The 21,798-nt window shown below is 44.6% G+C and overlaps 1 protein-coding gene across 3 annotated transcripts in view; it reads right to left on the bottom strand.

The window, feature by feature from the left end:
• LOC116942303 (glutamate receptor-interacting protein 1-like) overlaps nucleotides 1-21,798 on the bottom strand; it is a 374,480-nt gene that overhangs the window by 7,224 nt on the left and 345,458 nt on the right. For all 3 annotated transcript variants that reach the window (XM_032954032.2, XM_032954031.2, XM_032954033.2), the window contains 3 exons: nucleotides 19,180-19,318; nucleotides 11,089-11,200; nucleotides 6,869-7,015 (listed from right to left, as the gene is read on the bottom strand). In XM_032954032.2, the coding sequence (XP_032809923.2) occupies nucleotides 6,869-7,015; nucleotides 11,089-11,200; nucleotides 19,180-19,318 (398 nt within the window). The remainder of the gene's footprint in view (nucleotides 1-6,868; nucleotides 7,016-11,088; nucleotides 11,201-19,179; nucleotides 19,319-21,798) is intronic.

Raw genomic sequence — 21,798 nt, 5'->3', positions numbered from 1 at the left:
TGTCATGGCGAACAACACTAGGAAATCACTTACAATGATGTTGTCCGTGGCCAGAGGTGGAACCAAAGTCGTTAGGGTCATGGGGAAAATGCGCTCACCACCACACTGCTGCTTTCCCACCTATAACACTACGTAACATTTTTTTTGTTCCTGGGTAGTAATTTTTATTTCCGAATTGCTTATGCCTCAAAAGTACAGAAAATGGATGTTATTCCCCACAAACTTTGCTTTTGTGACCAGGACAGTGATATTTTGAAATTTACCTATTTTCCAGAACAATCCAGATAGATTCAGTGCTGAGTAAACTTGTCGTAACTTCTATAACATTCTAGAACTTTCCAGTAATAGAAATAGTAGTATAAATACAGGGGCCTTAAGCCCACCAGTTCCGTTTAGTTCCAGTTGCCTAAGTGGATACATATCTGCATGTTTCTGAGATGGCATCAAGAAGCTGCAAGCATCCGGCAGACGCATTTTGCTATGTCTGCGGCCAATTTATCAAGACAAGAGCGAAAAAGTACTCTGTGGACGAATCTGCTAAGATGTGTGAGGCCTCCAAGGCATATTTCGGGATGCCTGTCGGGGATCAAGACAAACCTTGGGCACCTCATTTCACCTGCGAGCAATGCAAACAAACTCTGGAAGGTAAGATGGACAATTGTTGCTCGAAATGTTGTTATAGAATTTGTTTAAAAAAAATTAAATTGGCAAAGTTTTTCATTTAAAAATGTTTTACAATTTTAAAAAAATATATCATATATGAAAAATGTTGCGAGAATCTCTTCCACATTAGTCATGGGTGAAATAAATGTATTTTTGTAACCCCATCCAAAAAGACCTTAACGACTTGATCAGATATCTTCTCCTCACCAAGTCCAATGCCGAGCTTTCACGTCTATGCTCAAGCAGTGGAACTTGTTGGATAAAAGTGTGCAAGTCACAGATCAGAGGAAGTGTCACCAACCTTTTTGCCGATTCTTCACCCGTCAAGATGGGCTCTGCTTCTGCCACAATGTGACCAGTCTGTTCGAGGCAATCAGAATCGCCTGTAACCAGAATGAGTGGCGCCTCTTCATTGACAGCCCACCCAGGAGCGTCAAAGCAGTGCTGCTCCCTAATGGTAACAAGTACCCATCTCTTCCCCTGGCTCACTTGGTGCACATCAAAGAGGATTCCAACAGCATCAAGACCTTGCTGGATGCCTTGAAGTATGATGAGTACAGCTGGGAGGTCATCGGAGACTTCAAAATGGTGGCATTCCTGATGAGTCTCCAAGGCGGTTTTACCAAGTTTCCCTGCTATCTTTGCCTTTGGGATAGCAGGGACACCCAGGCGCACTACCACAAGCGGGACTGGCCACAGCTGACCGAGTTCTCTGTGGGGAGGATCAACGTCAAGTGGGAGCCACTGGTGGACCCCCGGAAGGTGCTGATGCCACTACTCCACATCAAATTGTGCCTTATGAAACAATTTATCAGAGCTGTGGATAAGGAGTCGACAGCCTTCAAGTACCATCAAGACTTCTTCCCTAAGCTGTCTGAGGCAAAGGTCAAAGCCGGTGTCTTCGTCGGACCACAGATAAAGAAGATCCTGGAGTGCAATGGCTTGGAACAGCTTTGTCGCAGTGGTTCGTGGCTTCCTGGGCAATCACAAGGTCGAAAACGATGCGGAGCTGGTTGAGACTCTGGTGAAGAACTACCGCACAATGGGCTGTAGGATGTTCCTCAAAGTCCATATCCTTGATGCTCATCTTGATCAATTCAAGGAGAACATGGGAGCGTACTCGGAGAAGCAAGGCGAGCGCTTCCACCAGGATATACTGGACTTTGAACGCCGCTACCAAGGACAGTATAACGAGAACATGATGGGAGACTACATTTGGGGGCTGATTCGTGAAATTGATTTACAGTATAATCGTAAATCTCGAAAAGCTACTCACTTCCTAAATCTTTTGTCGTCAAGCCATTTTCTATACTTTTAGGCATAAGCAATTACGAAATAACACTTACTACCCAGGAACAAAAATAGTGTTTCATAGTGTAATCTTAACAGACTGTTGAGGCGAGTCCTGTTAGCGAGCGCCTATCAAGGCTGGCACAGCACACAAGGAGGTGGGTCGCCATCACCACGCATTGCTGCTTTTGTCTCAGTGGAAATGCTTACACATCGCACCAATAACAAATTTGGGGCTGAGTCGACCTAGCGGAGGACCAGGGCCGGCTCAGATAGTCTACACTGGTGTTGGCCGTGAGCGGTAATTGAACTCGGGTTGACAGATTCTTAGCGTAGCGCGCCAACCGCTATACTACCCCTCCAACCACGCATGCAAAGCACACACACACGTGCCAAAAATGTAACGGATGGTGTGTTTTTCAGAAGGAATGGCACACGAGCGCAGAGTTTGTAAACACTCGGCTGCAGCAGGAATATATCATGCAGAAATAGCGTACGGTGGCTGTAAAAGAGCATGTGGATTATTTACTGGTTATCCCTTCCACAACAGCACGTGACCTTATTCTGCCACAGGCACTTCAGCATAAATGAGATGCTGCGTCTGAGTTGCGCATCCACGTGAAATATGTTAACATATATACGGACAGATGGACACGTATAGATAGCCTGATTGATGTGCAGATGCATGGACGCGTGGATGGACAATACATTTTGTTTATACGCTTGCAGGCTGCGGGGTTGATTAATGTGGGGAGATTCAACAAGAGAAATGGCACGGCTCGAGTGTGTGTGTGTGATAGAGGCTTTTACAAACACCTTGCTCAGTAAAGGCACGGTGCTTATACGAACAATAAATATCGCGGTAACATGAACAAAGAATGAGATCCCCCGTATAGCCTTAACAGACTGTTGGGGTAAGTGCTTAATTAGTGAGTATCTATGAAGGCCGAAACTGCACACGAGGGGATGGGTGGACAATTCGACGCCCGCCCATCTTTGTCTCCCAAGTGCTGATGTTTACATACCGCACCAAGTACTCATCTAAGGCTGAGTCGACCTAGGGGAGGCCCAAGACCGGTTAAGATATTCACCACTGCTATTGGTCGTGAGCAGGAATCGAACTCAGGTCGCCTTGTTCGTAGTGCAGCACGCTAACCACTACACTACCGCTCTCCATGAACACACACATGCCCAAACGCACAATGCAGTACAGACCTAGTACACGCGAACATTCATGCAGCGGATAAACATGATGAAAAATAATAACAGACTTTACCCTCTCCTACAAGAATACAGGAGGTGTTACGATGTTCAAACACCAAATAGGCACCAATCACAAGACATTAAGTCTGCATTAACCACACACGTGCTTGTGGGAAAACATGCAAACAAACACGGCTTTGATAATAATAATTATATTTATATGTTATAGCTATATTTTTATTTAAAGCTTTCGTGACTGCAGTAATTCATATTCTTAGCTCTTTCGGTAAAGTCACGTTGAAGGGAAACAATAAAATAATAAAATATATATAACAATAAAAATTCTCACGACGTTTCGCCCATAACACAAACGGTCGTCATCAGGTGTGAAAAAAACAACGGCAAGAAACATTTGAAAGAAGTGTCGGTCCGCATTTATTTATTTACTTTTTTGCGGTGTATTTATTTATAAAAAAAACGTCAGCGCCACACGCAGCGATTTGGCAGTTTATTTAGAAGGACGAGTCCATCTATGTTCTGAAAAGAGGGGGGGGGGGAGACGAAAAATTAATGTATGCTGTCTGAAAGTCACCGTAAGCGTGAACAATCAATTAAGACCTGAAATGGTTTATCAAATCCTTCCAATGATTGCTAAGCCATAATCTATCTTCTCAGTTGAAATTGTCTCTGTGCTTGTATATGTGGATAGCCTCATGAACGAATCTCTCATGGTAGCCAGATGGATTACAAAGAACCTCTGTCTTGGAAAAGTCAATGTCATGTGAGCCTACTGAATTATAACAATGATCTGCCACGGCCGAGGTGTTGGTCCTACCTTGTTTAAGGTCTGCTTTGTGTTCACGAATGCGGTCCGAGACATGGCGTTTGGTTTCTCCAATGTAACTACTACCACAGAGGCAACTTAGTTTGTAGACACCAGGGTACTGTATGTCCAGAATCACATCTTTTACAGATGGAACCAGATCACGGATTTTATGTAATGTGTTGAAACGGACCAGGATCTTGTGTTTATTCAATATTTTGGAGATCTTTTTTGTGATCCCCGCAATGTAGGGTAAAGTGATGGTTTTGAAAGGCTCCTCAAGAGGGTCCTTCTTCATGGTTTGAGTGATAGCTTAAGGCTAATGGTTACTCCGACTATACAATCCGCAAAGCTATCACTCAAACCATGAAAGAGGACCCTCTTGAGGAGCCTTTGAAAACACCTGATGACGACCGTTTGTGTTATGGTCGAAACGTCGTGAGAATTTTTATTGTTATATATTTTATTATTTTACTGTTTCCCTTCAACGTGACTTTACCGAAAGAGCTAAGGATATAGCTATATGAATAAATTATTATAAATAATTATTATATTATTTTAATGATGAATTATTATACTTATTAATTATATTATTGTTATTATGAATTATTTAAATTATTATCAAATAATTATTATACATTATACTGTATGCAATGTCCTTGAGACAGCCTCCTGCATGGCCTTGTCTCTCCAGTGTTAACGCATTTTTTTTATCAGCATCTTGATACCGGAAAAGAAGGGTCCCAAAGATAGAGGATAAACATACGGTATGCAACACAACATTATACATTAATTTATTGTCAATAAATACTGTGAAATGTACTTTATATAATAGCCCTTGATTCAAGAAAGCCTCAGCGAGTCCCAACACTCGTTCAAGATCCCGCAAGTGAACATGTCTATCTGATTCTTTATTGAATGTTTTTTGTTGTTGAAATGAAAGAAAATAATAAATTGATTATATGTTTTGTACGACGATACCAGAAGACTACATGTGAACTATTGTTTTAGAGTGTTGCACAATCATCATTATCACTTTAAAGGAACTGAAACAAACTGGAGTTTGTATGTAATAACTACATCGCCTGGTATGCAGCAAGTGTGGGTTCGAACCCGACCCTGACGCCTGCTGCTGTATATTTGAAGTTTGCATGTTTCTCCCCCTGTGGTCGTGTGGATTTTTCTCCGGGCTCTCCGGTTTTCCCCCTCCACATTTAGAAACATGCATTGAGAGTATTTGGCTCCTATAAGTTTCTACGTGATAATAAACTACTTTGTTGAGCTATCGTTTGTGTCCAGGTCGTTTATCAAAAAGAGCTAAATTGCTCAGTGAGCTAATAGGGGTTTTCCCCTTTTTTCTGGCAACAAAACTGAAACCTTCTTACAAGGATTTATGTCTGCATTAACCACAATACCTGCAGTCAAAATGCAAACAAAAAACATACTATGATAATATATAATGCATTGTCCTTGAAACTGATTGGTCCACATCAAGAGGCGGCTTTCTTTTGAGCCTCGACCCAATTGGTGCTCGAGGCACCAATTGGGTCGTGGCTCAAAAGAAAGCATATCTTATCATAGTATGTTTTTTGTTTGCATTTTGACTGCAGGTATTGTGGCTAATGCAGACATAAATCCTCGTAAAAAGGTTTCAGTTTTGTTGCTAGAAAAAAGGGGAAAACCCCTATTATTATATTTTGGCACGGGCAAAGGAGGTTTAATGATGATGCTCAGTGAGCCTTACCTAGTAAAATAAAAATAGTTTAAATCTTGACTTAAAGCTTTCGTGACTGCAGGAATTCATACTCTTTGGATCTTTCGGTAAAGTCACGTAGATAGGAAAATTAAAAAAATAATCACGTTTGTTTCGATCGCAACACAAGCAATCGTCCTCAGGTGAAAAAATATAGCGTAAAAAAAATAGAATAAAAATAGTTTCGTTTACCTCAACAAGAGGACGATCCTGTGAAAACCCAAATAGGGGGCCACCATATACACTTTGCTGCCAGTTATTGGCCTCCTTGGTAGCCCTGCAGGTGGTGAGTCTCGCGCGCATGGTGAATCGTTTACGATCCACCAATCCTGCCTACAAGGAGCTGCGTCGAGGTGTGCCTCACCACACCCAGGTTATGGAGATAACTACAAAGGTAAAGGCGCAGCTCCTGCAAGTGCTCGCTCATGCCACTGCTAGCAGAATGGCCTCCCACTGGAGAGAGCTCGAGAGTCCCCTGAAGAGGTCACTTGATTAGTACGTAATTGTTTGTTTGGGAGGGGGGGGGAGGTTAGATCGTGGAGGTACAATGTCAAATAAACTTAAAGACTAAAAATTGGAGCTATAACTCTCCACCGCCCGACACGGCCAACAAATCAAGTTGTCACGTGGACATGAAGCAATTTAGGTTTTTTTCCTTCAGTAAACCGGTTACGTTGAAAAGTAATCAAAATTTGACAGGTTATTTGGCCTACTCTTCAACGCTGGCCAAATGTCTTCGAAGAGGTGGGAGTAACTAAATTTTACCGCACTACACGTAGGTATGTTGAACTTCTTTCGCTCCGTACATTGCCAACCGTGCTAATCAGAGGTACAGGCAACCTGCCACGCAACCTGCCAATCAACTCGCCGTGGCGTGTACCCATTTTACACTGCTGTGTGCACAGAGGGTGGTGGGATTTAATAAACCTGCCCCATTATTTCAGCTGCCTCGCCTGGGAGGTCACATTAAACTGGAGACCTCCGGATCTGCAAGTCCAGTGAGGCGCAAACCATGAATCCGTGGCAAAGACAGGTGGGCGCGGGCAAAAAAGTCCCCGCGAGTCCTCGACCCGCCCTGCGTGTGTGCTGTTGTGCCGCGCGGCCAGGGGGCCGGCGTGCACGACCATCGCGCGCACCTCCACGATCCTGTCGAAGGGCCTGAGGCCATCCCTCTCGGCGGGCCCGTCCAGCCGCACGGACGTCACGAACACGCCCTTTTCCAGCAGCCCGTCCGACACGCTGAAGCCAAAGTCCTCGGTGCTGTCCCTCCGGTGCAGCGTCACCTGTGGTGGGGAGATGTTGACTACCTCAACTGGTATGCAGGAGGTCTCGGGTTCGATCCCGACCCTGACGCCTGCTGTATATTTGGTGGTTGCGTGGATTTTTGTCCGGGTCCTGCAGTTTTTTCCCCTCCACATTTAGAATTAACATGTATTTAGGGTATTTGGCTGCGGTAAATTTCCATACGATAAGCCACTTCGTCGAGCTATCATTTGTGGCCAGGTTCGCTTGTGAAAAAGAGCTATGTAGCTCAGTGGGCCTTACCTTGTAATATAATAGTAATTGTGGTGGTTGTAGCGGTGGGTTCCTTATTAGCGGTGCTCGTGCAAGTCACTTCCCACTCCCATGCGTGGGTTTATGCCGTTTTTCCCGCGCGGATCTCCCATGTGTTTTCCGGTTGTACCGCGTTTTGTTCGGCACGAAGTCACCACCGTTTCACTTCCATGCAATTAAAATTGTTTCCTTGAAGAAGCTCCCAGCGCGTGGTGGTGGAACGGCGGACAACATGCCAAGCGGCGATACGCGGTGCAAACCGGAATGCGCATGGGTGAGCGGGTACCCACGGATTCTTCTTACCCCTTCCTCCCCTAAAGCACGTCCCACACTACGTAAAGAGGTGCGGTCGCATTTAGATGCCGTGTCAATCAGATCGCGTCGCCTGTTATATTCTGTTATATGTTAATCACGCATTTTGTATTTTTTTTGCATTTAAGTTTTTGTGATTATGAAGTTCGTATCGGGTTAGCTACTCAAGCCGGATCAAATGCTCCTGACATCCATGGATATTTACTGCATTGTGTGGGTATTATGAGAGGTGGGTGAGGAGGTATTTAGGTTTGCTTTTCTGAATTGATCCTCGAATCGCAACCCTGAATCATCGTGACAATTCACCGAATAATCACGGGATTGCGGAGGAGGGGATTGCTCCACTCCCAGCTGGCAGGATTTTGTAGATTGCCAGGGAGATAGGCATGTTGTCGGTAGCTTCAAAGGTATGTTGTAGGTAGCTTCATAGGAATGTTGTTGGTAGCTTGATAGGTATGTTCTAGGTAGCTTGATAGGTATGTTGTTGGTAGCTTGATAGGTATGTTCTAGGTAGCTTGATAGGTATGTTGTTGGTAGCTTGATAGGCTTTTATCCAGGATTATAGGTAGTTAGGCACAGCAAAATCTCTGTATTCCGGCATCTATAGGGAATGGGTAGTGCCGGTTAATCAAATATGCCGATAATCTGAGAATTATACTTATGGTTGAGCAAATCTTCCAAGTACATTAAACTTACTCTTTGTTTTTTTCGGTAAAGTCACGTATAAATAGGAAATAATAAAATAACATAATAGCGTACGACGTTTCGGTTGCAACACAAGCAGCTAAATTTATGAGAGAGGGGAAACACATAACCTCAGATGTATATACAGATACCCAAGTAGGGGGAACTAACACAGATACAACAGGGGACACAGAGAGAGAAGCATACCAAACAAGCAGGGTTTAGCAAAATTTGGAAACCATATAAAGCAACACAGACGGTCGGTCAAAACACAATCCAAGCCAAGACACAAAGGCAGATACACAAGCAGAGACAACACAAAGACACAAACCTCATACCTCCCCGTAGAGGTGGTTCAGACTTCATTTGAAGCTTTCGTGACTGCAGGAATTACTCTTTGTTTTTTTTCGGTAAAGTCATGTAGAAATAAGAAATAATAAAATAACATAATAGCATACAACGTTTCGGTTGCAACACAAGCAGCCATCATCAGGTACAGAAGAGCTAAATTTACGAGAGAGGGGAAACACATAACCTCAGATGTATATACAGACACCCAAGTAGGGGGAACTAACACAGATACAACAGGGGACACAGTAATTCCTGCAGTCACGAAAGCTTCAAATGAAGTCTGAACCACCTCTACGGGGAGGTATGAGGTTTGTGTCTTTGTGTTGTCTCTGCTTGTGTATCTGCCTTTGTGTCTTGGCTTGGATTTGTGTCTCTGTGTTGTCTCTGCCTGTGTGTGGGCCTTGGTGTTTCCGAGTGGGTGCTGCCGCACCCCACTTTGCTCCATGCATACCTCATGCTAATTTTGTCCCATTGTCTCTCAGCCTTACCTTTTCTGCCTATTTAAGGCGACTTCACTGTGTGCTTGTCTCTGTGCTGGTTCGCTCTACTTGGATGTCTGTGTGTGTGTGTGCGGTCTGTATTTTGAGTTTCATACTTAACTTGCAATTTAGCAATCTTTCAAATAGCGTGATCAACCGGACTATGCGTTAATTGTGTTTTGACCGACCGTCTGTGTTGCTTTATATGGTTTCCAAATTTTGCTAAACCCTGCTTGTTTGGTATGCTTCTCTCTCTGTGTCCCCTGTTGTATCTGTGTTAGTTCCCCCTACTTGGGTGTCTGTATATACATCTGAGGTTATGTGTTTCCTCTCTCTCGTAAATTTAGCTCTTCTGTACCTGATGATGGCTGCTTGTGTTGCAACCGAAACGTCGTACGCTATTATGTTATTTTATTATTTCTTATTTATATGTGACTTTACCGAAAAAACCAAAGAGAAATTCCTGCAGTCACGAAAACTTCAAATCAATACATTAAACTTTTAGATAAATAAACTAAGCCTACATTTAAACGATGATTTAAACATAAATAATATACTCTTTTACAGAGGTACTCGCCAGTTCGTTGTAGAGCATTCTGAGTTTATCGTAGAGAAGCAATGGGGCTGTGGACACTGAATTCGTTTGTTGGCACGAGCGACGTATTTGCCCGAGGATGCGGAGCTCGATTCCCACTTAATGTATGTTGAAGACTGCCACTGTGGCACTAATCGGCTGTGTTCTGAAACTCCGTAAACAACAAAAATAACAGCAGGTCCATGAGAAGCACACAGCAAGATGCCGGATGGCTGTTGGATTTGTTCCGGATTCGTGAAGGAACATTTGTATTGCCGTCTATGACAGATGCCGGTTAATAGAGCATTCTGGATGGTAAATTGCCGGATAACAGAGCTTTTGCTGTATATAGTTATATATTTTAAAAAGATATCTATAACGGTAGCACATTGCTCCATCAAGTGCGTCGTTCATCTGTTGGATGTTTTTTTTTGTATCGATACGTGGAAAGATTATTGTTAACAGCTCTAATTTTCTGCGCTGTCACTGCATCACTTTTAGCCAGGAAACAGTTCCTGGAGAAGGACGAGAAACAAGAGGACGACATTGGGTGTTCTGCTCGAAGAGCTCTCGACTTTCGTGTGCCTTTTAAAAGCAGGCTTAACCATACGGCCTTTGGTCGAGATTTTACTCTGCTCGCGAAGACGGGAGCTCGCACAGCTTCACCGAGTTAAATTTTGGGCGAATGGCAATGACAAATGTTGCCACTCGTCTCGGTTACGTCGATGGGTTTTATTCCAATATCGGAGCGCCCCCTAACTGATAACAGAGTGACATTGTCCAAAAAACGCCCCGGTTTAAAATATAATAATCGTCTTATAAATTGACTTTTTTTCATATCTGCCTTCGTATAGAGTGTAGGTCAGCTGTTAAAGCATCTGTTTCAACATTACCCTTGGAGTTTTTTTCGGTCCATGTTTGGAGTTGAGTACGACCCAAATACGGACATTTCAGAATTGTGGAAGATTCCTTATTGAAGACAAAATATTCAAGAGCATTGTCGAGAATACAAGTATCAAAATAATTGGCAGGCAATACATCTCCCCCATACATCTGTCCCTCCACTTATATTCTCAACGAGGCTAATGGTGATTTGGTGATTATTGTACGATTTTTGCATCAAACTAGTACCTATGTTTTGTGGGGAGGGTTTTGCCTATTGCATCTGGCAGTTGATCAGGATTGGTTCAGAAATCTAACTCTCCCGATGAGACGCTGTGTATGTCGAAGCCGGTCCAGAGTTTGCTTTGCTGAACCAATGCTGCTGAGATTATGCACTCCCAGAAGACTTTGCGGTTGGCAGGAAGCGTAGAAAATACTTGTTGTGTGTGTGAAGGGACAGATGTATGGGAGAGATGTATTGTGTGCTTCTTTATTGTTACTTATTGAACGAATAGGTTACCTTCATATCCTTCAATGCTGCAGATGGCCCACAAACATCCACCACTTCGTGCTTTCGTGGCAAGAAGTGTCCTTCGCTGTCGGAGCCTGCCGAGTACCTCCTTCCAAAATACCTGTTAAACAGAAATAATTTCCTCACGTGACCTTACATATATAAATACTCATTGCCTGAAAACATCTAAATATATGGAGAACTGCAGAGATTTGGGCAATTGTTGGTAGTGCCGGCACACCACCGGGCTTATGCCCTCCAGCTTTGTGGTTCCTCAGTCACGGTGAGATGGAATTTGCATGAACGACGATGCACAGACATACATACAGTGAGGGAAAAAAGTATTTGATCCCCTGCTGATTTTGTACGTTTGCCCACTGACAAAGAAATGATCAGTCTATAATTTTAATGGTAGGTTTATTTGAACAGTGAGAGACAGAATAGCAATAACAAAATCCAGAAAAACGCATGTCAAAAATGTTATAAATTGATTTGCATTTTAATGACGGAAATAAGTACTTGACCCCTCTGCAAAACATGACTTAGTACTTGGTGGCAAAACCCTTGTTGGCAATCACAGAGGTCAGACGTTTCTTGTAGTTGGCCACCAGGTTTGCACACATCTCAGGAGGGATTTTGTCCCACTCCTCTTTGCAGATCTTCTTCAAGTCATTAAGGTTTCGAGGCTGACGTTTGGCAACTCGAACCTTCAGCTCCCTCCACAGATTTTCTATGGGATTAAGGTCTGGTGACTGGCTAGGCCACTCCAGGACCTTAATGTGCTTTCTCTTGAGCCACTCCTTTGTTGCCTTGGCCGTGTATTTTGGGTCATTGTCATGCTGGAATACCCATCCACGACCCATTTTCAATGCCCTGGCTGAGGGAAGGAGGTTCTCACCCAAGATTTGACGGTACATGGCCCCATCCATCGTCCCTTTGATGCGGTGAAGTTGTCCTGTCCCCTTAGCAGAAAAACACCCCCAAAGCATAATGTATCCACCTCCATGTTTGACGGAGGGGATGGTGTTCTTGGGCTCATAGGCAGCATTCCTCCTCCTCCAAACATGGCGAGTTAAGTTGATGGCAAAGAGCTCCATTTTGGTCTCATCTGACCACAACGCTCTCACCCAGTTGTCCTCTAAATCATTCAGATGTTCATTGGAAAACTTCAGACGGGAATGTACATGTGCTTTCTTGAGCAGGGGGACCTTGCGGGCGCTGCAGGATTTTAGTCCTTCACGGCGTAGTGTGTTACCAATTGTTTTCTTGGTGACTATGGTCCCAGCTGCCTTGAGATTATTGACAAGATCCTCCCGTGTAGTTCTGGGCTGATTCCTCACCGTTCTCATGGTAATTGCAACTCCACGAGGTGAGATCTTGCATGGAGCCCCAGGCCGAGGGAGATTGACAGTTCTTTTGTGTTTCTTTCATTTGCGAATAATCGCACCAACTGTTGTCACCTTCTCACCAAGCTGCTTGGCAATGGTCTTGTAGCCCATTCCAGCCTTGTGTAGGTCTACAATCTTGTCCCTGACATCCTTGGAGAGCGCTTTGGTCTTGGCCATGGTGGAGAGTTTGGAATCTGATTGATTGATTGCTTCTGTGGACAGGTGTCTTTTATGCAGGTAACAAGCTGAGATTAAGAGCACTCCCTTTAAGAGTGTGCTCCTAATCTCAGCTCGTTACCTGTATAAAAGACACCTGGGAGCCAGAAATCTTTCTGATTGAGAGAGGGTCAAATACTTATTTCCCTCATTAAAATGCAAATCAATTTATAACATTTTTGACATGCGTTTTTCTGGATTTTGTTGTTGCTATTGTGTCTCTCACTGTCCAAATAAACCTACCATTAAACTTATAGACTTATCATTTATTTGTCAGTGGGCAAACGTACAAAATCAGCATGGGATCAAATACTTTTTTCCCTCACTGTACATATACACAAATAAACATGATTATTTTGGAGATGGGTTTGTATTTTGAATCACACATCCTGACTGTGACACTGCCATCTAGGCAGGCAAGAAAGTACAGAAGCAATTCATCCGAAGATGAAACAGCTCCTGAAATTACATTAATGGTCCTTTAAGGGTCCACATTACAAAAATTGTTAGGCTGTGCTTTTTCATGAGCAGTTCACTCTGTACGAATAAACCAAAAACAACCCAACGAAGCCATCGATAACACTCTGGCCTTAAAAGGAAGTGTTATGTAAAAGGGAACATTTTTTGGGGGGAAATGGCCCCTGGTTAAAAGCACATCAGACAAGTCCTCACAGAGCATAACTTCACAAAGTTACTACGCATTCCATTTAGTGGTTCAGTAGTCACTGGTGACCACGCCGAGTGACTCCACATTGCCATGAGTGAGAAGCAGCCTCCGGCCCTCGGTGTGGCGCTTTGCAGTTCCAACGCAGCGTCTTGGCGATCCTGCACTCGGGTGTTCTGAAGTGGAAGCAATAAATGCCTAACGCCAAAATACCCAGCCAGGGGGGAAAAAAAGCCTTGCCGAGTCTCCGAGTCCCTTCTGCAGGTTGCTTGCATCGGGGATGTTTGGCTATTTTTGATTTAAAAAAGAGCGTTTTGGTTTCAAGTCAAAGGACATGGGGGAACCCAGAGAAAGTCCACACACAGAGCAAGAGAGTGACAACACCGTCACGTCCTGACCACTCCACTGCCCTATGCCTGCGACAATTGGCAATCTCTCCTGGTCACTCCACTGAGTGTTGTGACCTGGATGTCTAACCTGCTTAGCTTTTGAGATATGACAAGAGATTGGGTGCATTTAGGATGATTTTGTCGTGGGCATTGCATTAGCCGTGTGAGCCACTCGGTCAGCTCAGTGTTTTTTAACTGCTGCGATGTCACTGCTGCTTTTGGGGGTGATGGTAGTTGAGCGGCAGCATGCTGCATCTTGAATGTTTTCACATTTCATGCACCTTCTGTTGCCACTTTGCATACTTAAACATCAGGCAAAAGGTCGCGTACACTTTGCCAATTCGAATCACAAAGCAGCTGAACTGTTATGAAAATTTGGTAGCTCTTCTAAACGTTCTATCTACATTCAGTTTCTGTTGAGACCCAATTGAGACAGAAAATATATTGCCCAAGGCAGCTCGAAGGGAACTCTACAATGCAGAGACTGACATCGTCACTGTTTTCTAATTTTTCTGAAGGAAACTGGCAAAATTTATATTCCATTAATGGTACCACCACACTACTGCCCATTTTCATTAACGACGCACAATAACTTTCTCATGTACAGTTTTAAAAATCATTCTAAAATGTCCTTCAGTGTCGGAGGTTGCTTTCAGGCCGTGAATTTCATTCGGAGTTTAAATTTTTTTTGGGGCCAAGAAAAATGCCGGACGGACCCACGTGGAAATCCTCGGGCCCTGGTGGGTGTTGCTATGGTTTCCGGAGGATAAAGGGAATTTAAAAAACGTGTTCTCTAGCTTTGTTACAGCAGTCCATAGCCTGCCAACTCATTTATTACATGGACTTGCCATTAAAAACGGTTCACTGCCCACACTTTAAAATTAAATTAAGTTAATAATTTTACATGACTGTGTGAAATAATGAGGTTAACCGTCGAGGTCAATGCGAAGGGTCTGTCGTGACGCGGGGGGGGGGGGCGATCGTGGGGGTGCGGCCCGGGAGTGAGAACGACATGGAGTGGAGCAGCGAGAGAGCTCTGAACACGTGGGCCCTCTCTCTATGAGTCTCTCCTGCTCTCGTCAATTTCTTATTTATCTTCTAATTACAGTACACATTTACAGGTCTGCTATCTGTTAAATACATCTCTCTCTTACGTAAATACATGACGATTTGATTTCCGGTCTCTTATAATATATTTATTCTTGGTAAATCTTGCTAATAACTACATTTATTTATTTACATACTTCTGGCCCACGGGCTCTTGTTAGTTTTATCAGACCCGCACATTTAATTGTTTTGACCCCCACATCCCCCCCCCAATGTGTAAATAATGGAAATGTGTGCTGCTGAACAAGCAGGGCGAGTGGGGGGGGATGGGATGAGGAAGGTTATGAGGGGGGAAGTAGAGGGAAGAAGGACTTTACGTTTAAGGGACTCGTCGACTACGGTGTTTACAGTATCATCATTCTCGTCCAAATATTGCACGGAATTTCACGTTTTGTTTCATTACTGTGGTCACAAGCCAGCGTGTCATGACTCGTGTGACCCCTCCTTGACCGCTGGAAGCCAGATGATTCTATTACGTATCAAAGATAAGATCCATACATTGATTGCAGTAGATATGACCAATAAATTTGTTTCTCATTCTCCCGAAACACATCAGAGATAAGCGACATCTTGAGCTGATTATACTTTATTGCTCGGACTACGTAACATTATTAAACTTGGGACAGTGTTGTCAATAATTTCCGTATTATCCATTTACCGGCTCAGTTATCTGTTTTGCCCGCATCACCATGTGCGGCAATTTAATTGGAACCCCTCGTGTGCAAATCACCGCGGAGTGTGCAGTCTTGTGGCGCCGCCCCTTCCCCCACCCCCGCTGACGCAAACGATTTGATGTCCTTGTGCCGATAATGCCACGCAAATCCAGATGTTTAGGCTGTCTCTCTAATCGCGAGTGTGGTTACCGAAGCCCACTGTGTGTCAGTGTTCGCTCCTTAATTTTCCGCTCTTTCCATTAATACCGTACTGTCAGCGGCAGCGATGGTAACACCTCTGGGTTTTCAGTGGAATGCGATTGCCGGGTTTGCTTATCACTTAGTAGCGTATCTGCCTGTAATTCTTCTGTCATTTGAATTGTTGTAGGTACCCTGGAACACACGGGGTGTACGCATGCAATGGTAGGAGTTTAACGGTGACCAATATACTCCAGAGAAACCGTGATATGCTGTTACGCAACTGTGCATGTGAATAACAAACTATTTAACCCATGAAATCTACTTTACATTCAAGTTAAGTAGAAGCAAAACAAATGCCTGTACTCAATCAGCTTTGCATTTTGCCTCCAAAAAAAACAATGCTCTTTGAAAGAAATCCCAAAAAAAACTTCAGTTGAAGCAATGTTTGGCTGGAAAGAGATAGGTTGTGTGTGCGCTACCGTGCAAGATTGGCTAACATGAAATATTCAATTGCCAGAGGCCCCCCACCGCGATAAGCGATGGTGTGTGTGTGCGACACCGACGGCTTTCTACAGATTGTGCAGAATCCTCCCACCATGTGCACGAACACTCATTTTGGGACTCGGCCAAACGATCAGAGCAGGAACCCCCCCCTCCCCCCCCGGGGGGAGGAGGGGCTTCCTGCTCCGTTCAGACTTTCGTAGGTAAAATGTGGACACTGAATTCGTTTTGTTGGCACGAGCGACGAATTAGCCCGAGGATGCGGAGCTCGAATACCACAGCTCACACTGAGTAGCCATAGGGGGCCTCAGATAGCTGTTGGCACACAGCATGCGACTTGGCCATGATGGCTATTGGCACACAGCTGTGGCTTGGCCATGATGGCCAAAAGTCTGGGGACAGCTGTCCTCCCTGTCCCCACGGTCACACGTCCATGACAGTTGGTTGCTGACAACAGCCACAAGCAAAGCAATACAGTGAGGGAAAAAAGTATTTGATCCCCTGCTGATTTTGTACGTTTTCCCACTGACAAAGAAATGATCAGTCTATAATTTTAATGGTAGGTTTATATGAACAGTGAGAGACAGAATGACAACAAAAAAGATCCAGAAAAACGCATTTTAAAAATGTTATAAAATGATTTGCATTTTAATGAGGGAAATAAGTATTTGACCACCTCTCAATCAGAAAGATTTCTAGCTCCAAGGTATCTTTTATACAGGCAACGAGCTGAGATTAGGAGCACACTCTTAAAGGGCGTGCTCCTAATCTCAGCTTGTTACCTGTATAAAAGATACCTGTCCACAGACGCAATCAATCAATCAGATTCCAAACTCTCCACCATGGCCAAGACCAAAGAGCTCTCCAAGGATGTCAGGGACAAGATTGTAGACCTACACAAGGCTGGAATGGGCTACAAGACCATTGCCAAGCAGCTTGGTGAGAAGGTGACAACAGTTGGTGCGATTATTCGCAAATGGAAGAAACACAAAAGAACTATCAATCTCCCTCGGCCTGGGGCTCCATGCAAGATCTCACCTCGTGGAGTTGCAATTACCATGAGAACGGTGAGGAATCAGCCCAGAACTACATGGGAGGATCTTGTCAATGATCTCAAGGCAGCTGGGACCATAGTCACCAAGCAAACAATTGGTAACACACTACGCCGTGAAGGACTGAAATCCTGCCACGCCCGCAAGGTCCCCCTGCTCAAGAAAGCACATATACATGCCCGTCTGAAGTTTGCCAATGGAAATCTGAATGATTCAGAGGACAATTGGGTGAAAATGGAGCTCTTTGGCATCAACTCAACTCGCCGTGTTTGGAGGAGGAGGAATGCTTCCTATGACCCCAAGAACACCATCCCCACCGTCAAACATGGAGGTGGAAACATTATGCTTTGGGAGTGTTTTTCTGATAAGGAGACAGGACAACTTCACCGCATCAAAGGGACGATGGACGGGGCCATGTACAGTCAAATCTTGGGTGAGAATCTCCTTCCCTCAGCCAGGGCATTGAAAATGGGTCGTGGATGGGTATTCCAACATGACAATGACCCAAAACACACGGCCAAGGCAACAAAGAAGTGGCTCAAGAAGAAGCACATTAAGGTCCTGGAGTGGCCTAGCCAGTTTCCAGACCTTAATCCCATAGAAAATCTGTGGAGGGAGCTGAAGGTTCGAGTTGCCAAACGTCAGCCTCGAAACCTTAATGACTTGGAGAAGATCTGCAAAGAGAAGTGGGACAAAATCCCTCCTGAGATGTGTGCAAACCTGGTGGCCAACTACAAGAAACGTCTGACCTCTGTGATTGCCAACAAGGGTTTTGCCACCAAGTACTAAGTCATGTTTTGCAGAGGGGTCAAATACTTATTTCCCTCATTAAAATGCAAATCAATTCATGACATTTTTGACATGCGTTTTCTGGATTTTGTTGTTGTTATTCTGTCTCTCACTGTTCAAATAAAGCTACCATTAAAATTATAGACTGATCATTTCTTTGTCAGTGGGCAAACGTACAAAATCAGCAGGGGATCAAATACGTTTTTCCCTCACTGTACATATATATTTGACTGCAAAATGTGTTTGTCTACTTAACCAGCTAACAGCCCACTGTAATAATCTATTTTTCACGAGAGAAGACCATTGCAGCAAGTTCAAATAATGACTGCATATTTTTACATAATGCTGATAAAGTATGTGTTACATAAATGTAACTTTGTCCGTTCTGTGATTGGCGTATATTTTTGGCTTTGTATTTTATGGACAGCACATCTACACGTGGGTAGCATTTAACAATCAAGCAAAAAAAAAGGCCACTGCTGCCTCTGAATGACGTCAAAAGACACTTCAAAATTAAGCGTGTCTCGGCTCAGGTGAGGATGTGACAATGCTCATTCCCACATGTGTCCAGTTGCTTACGGTGAAAATTCTACATCCCAATGAAAGGGGGGCAGTCTATCCAGTGGACAACCACTTGTTGGCTTCTGTGATATTGGAATTCATGTGAATGGCTTGTCGTCCTCTAACTGTGAGTCAACCATTCTGCAACAAGAGCCACCTGGCCAAACAGCCACCATTAATTTTATACGTCGGCATTCACAACCAATATTACAATTCATATAATACGTTTCTTTTAGTTTAAATCATGTAGCTATAATGCTAATTTAAATGTAATTGCCATTATACCTACACAATCTGACCCACAAGAAATTAATTATGAATCGGTCACCATTAACACCTCACGAGATACCCTCACGGTAGACTGTGTAAATTATCAGTCGGCTGAGTGGCCGCTGCTATTACGATTCACACCCAGTGAAATCTGCAACCAAAAAAAATATATATAATGAAAAGGCGGCGAGTGACGCGAACGGAGCGTAAAAAAAAAAAGAATCCGCCACCGCTCGAAAACGTGCAGGGTTGAGATTGTGGCTCGGATGTTCGATGAGAGCGGTCGATTGGGAACTGTGCGACGCTCACATGAGGCCCGGGGAGGCGGCGGCAGCGGCGGCGGCGGGGCTCTTGCCGCTGAGGGACGAGCCGTCCCTGTGCGTCGCGTCATTGCCGCTGCACTCTGCCGTGTGCACGCTCGGGCTTGAGCTTGGCTCGTCCTTCACACCTAAGCATGGCAGTGGTGGCGGGCGGGGAGGGGGTGCACACGCACATCATCACCATCGTCGTCGTAATCGTTTTATCGCCTGACGTTTTTGGTTGAAACATTGTTGCTCGGCACAGGCAACCCAAGGCCCGAACCGTTAAAAGGGCCAGCATCAAAACAGCACTATCAAAGTAGTGATAGGAAAGAGTACGTGCAACACGTTATTTGAATTGAGCCAAGGTTGTTTTTTATTATTACAAAAGCTTTTGAAGGAATAGGGACGATGGGAAGGAAAGTTGGGGTAGTGCCAGGGAAGCAGCAGAAAGAGGAGTCTCGTGGCCTGCTATGTGGTGGTACCCAGTGTGGGGGAGGCGAAACGGTCAGTTACATAATCACACTGCACCGCTAGAGATCTGTAATCAGACTGCACCGCTAGAGATCTGTAATCAGACTGCTCCGCTAGAGATCCGTAATCACGCTGCTCCGCTAGAGATCTGTAATCACACTGCACCGCTAGAGATCTGTAATCAGACTGCTCCACTAGAGATTCGTAATCACGCTGCTCCGCTAGAGATCCGTAATCACACTGCTCCACTAAAGATCTCTAATCACACTGCTCCACTAGAGATCCGTAATCACACTGCTCCGCTAGAGATCTGTAATCACGCTGCTCTGCTAGAGAACCGTAATCACACTGCTCCACTAGAGATCTGTAATCACGCTGCTCCACTAGAGATCTGTAATCACACTGCTCCGCTAGAGATCTGAAATCATGCTGCTCCGCTAGAGATCCGTAATCACACTGCTCCACTAGAGATCTGTAATCACACTGCTCCGCTAGAGATCTGTAATCACACTGCTCCGCTAGAGATTTGTAATCACACTGCTCCGCTAGAGATTTGTAATCACACTGCTCCGCTAGAGATATGTAATCAGACTGCTGCACTAGAGATCTGTAATCACACTGCTCCGCTAGAGATCTGTAATCACGCTGCTCCGCTAGAGATCCATAATCACACTGCTCCACTAGAGATCTGCAATCACGCTGCCCCGCTAGAGATCCGTAATCACACTGCTCCGCTAGAGATCTGTAATCACACTGCTCCGCTAGAGATCTGTAATCACACTGCTCCGCTAGAGATCTGTAATCACACTTCTCCGCTAGAGATCTGTAATCACACTGCTCCGCTAGAGATTTGTAATCACACTGCTCCGCTAGAGATTTGTAATCACACTGCTCCGCTAGAGATATGTAATCAGACTGCTGCACTAGAGATCTGTAATCACACTGCTCCGCTAGAGATCTGTAATCACGCTGCTCCGCTAGAGATCCGTAATCACACTGCTCCACTAGAGATCTGCAATCACGCTGCCCCGCTAGAGATCCGTAATCACACTGCTCCGCTAGAGATCTGTAATCACACTGCTCCGCTAGAGATCTGTAATCAGACTGCTCCGCTAGAGATCTGTAATCACACTGCTCCGCTAGAGATCTGTAATCACACTGCTCCGCTAGAGATCTGTAATCAGACTGCTCCACTAGAGATCCGTAATCATACTGCTCCGCTAGAGATCCGTAATCACACTGCTCCACTAGAGATCTCTAATCACACTGCTCCACTAGAGATCCGTAATCACACTGCTCCGCTAGAGAGCTGTAATCACGCTGCTCCGCTAGAGATCCGTAATCACACTGCTCCACTAGATATCTGTAATCACACTGCTCCGATAGAGATCTGTAATCACACTGCTCCGCTAGAGATTTGAAATAACACTGCTCCGCTAGAGATCTGTAATCAAACTGCTCCACTAGAGATCTGTAATCGCACTGCTCCACTAGAGATCTGTAATCACGCTGCTCCGCTAGAGATCTGTAATCACGCTGCTCCGCTAGAGATCTGTAATCACACTGCTCCACTAGAGATCTGTAATCACACTGCTCCACTAAAGATCCGTAATCACACTGCTCCGCTAGAGATCAGCAATCACGCTGCCCCGCTAGAGATCCGTAATCACACTGCTCCACTAGAGATCTGTAATCACACTGCTCCACTAGAGATCTGTAATCACACTGATCCGCTAGAGATCTGTAATCACACTGCTCCGCTAGAGATCCGTAATCACATTGCTCCACTAGAGATCTGTAATCACACTGCTCCACTAGAGATCTGTAATCACACTGCTCCACTAGAGATCTGTAATCACGCTGCTCCGCTAGAGATCCGTAATCACACTGCTCCACTAGAGATCTGTAATCACACTGCTCCGCTAGAGATCTGTAATCACACTGCTCTGCTAGAGATTTGTAATCACACTGCTCCGCTAGAGATATGTAATCACACTGCTCCGCTAGAGATCTGTAATCAGATTGCTCCACTAGAGATCTGTAATTACACTGCTCCGCTAGACATCTGTAATCACGCTGCTCCGCTAGAGATCCATAATCACACTGCTCCACTAGAAATCTGTAATCACACTGCACCACTAGAGATCCGTAATCA

Source organism: Petromyzon marinus, chromosome 14 (assembly GCF_048934315.1).
Source record: "Petromyzon marinus isolate PM22_M1 ecotype Great Lakes invasive population chromosome 14, UKy_Petmar_22M1.pri1.0, whole genome shotgun sequence".
NCBI lineage: Eukaryota > Metazoa > Chordata > Hyperoartia > Petromyzontiformes > Petromyzontidae > Petromyzon > Petromyzon marinus.
Note: the sequence above shows the minus strand (reverse complement) of the source record. Positions and strands in the feature narration are given on the sequence as shown.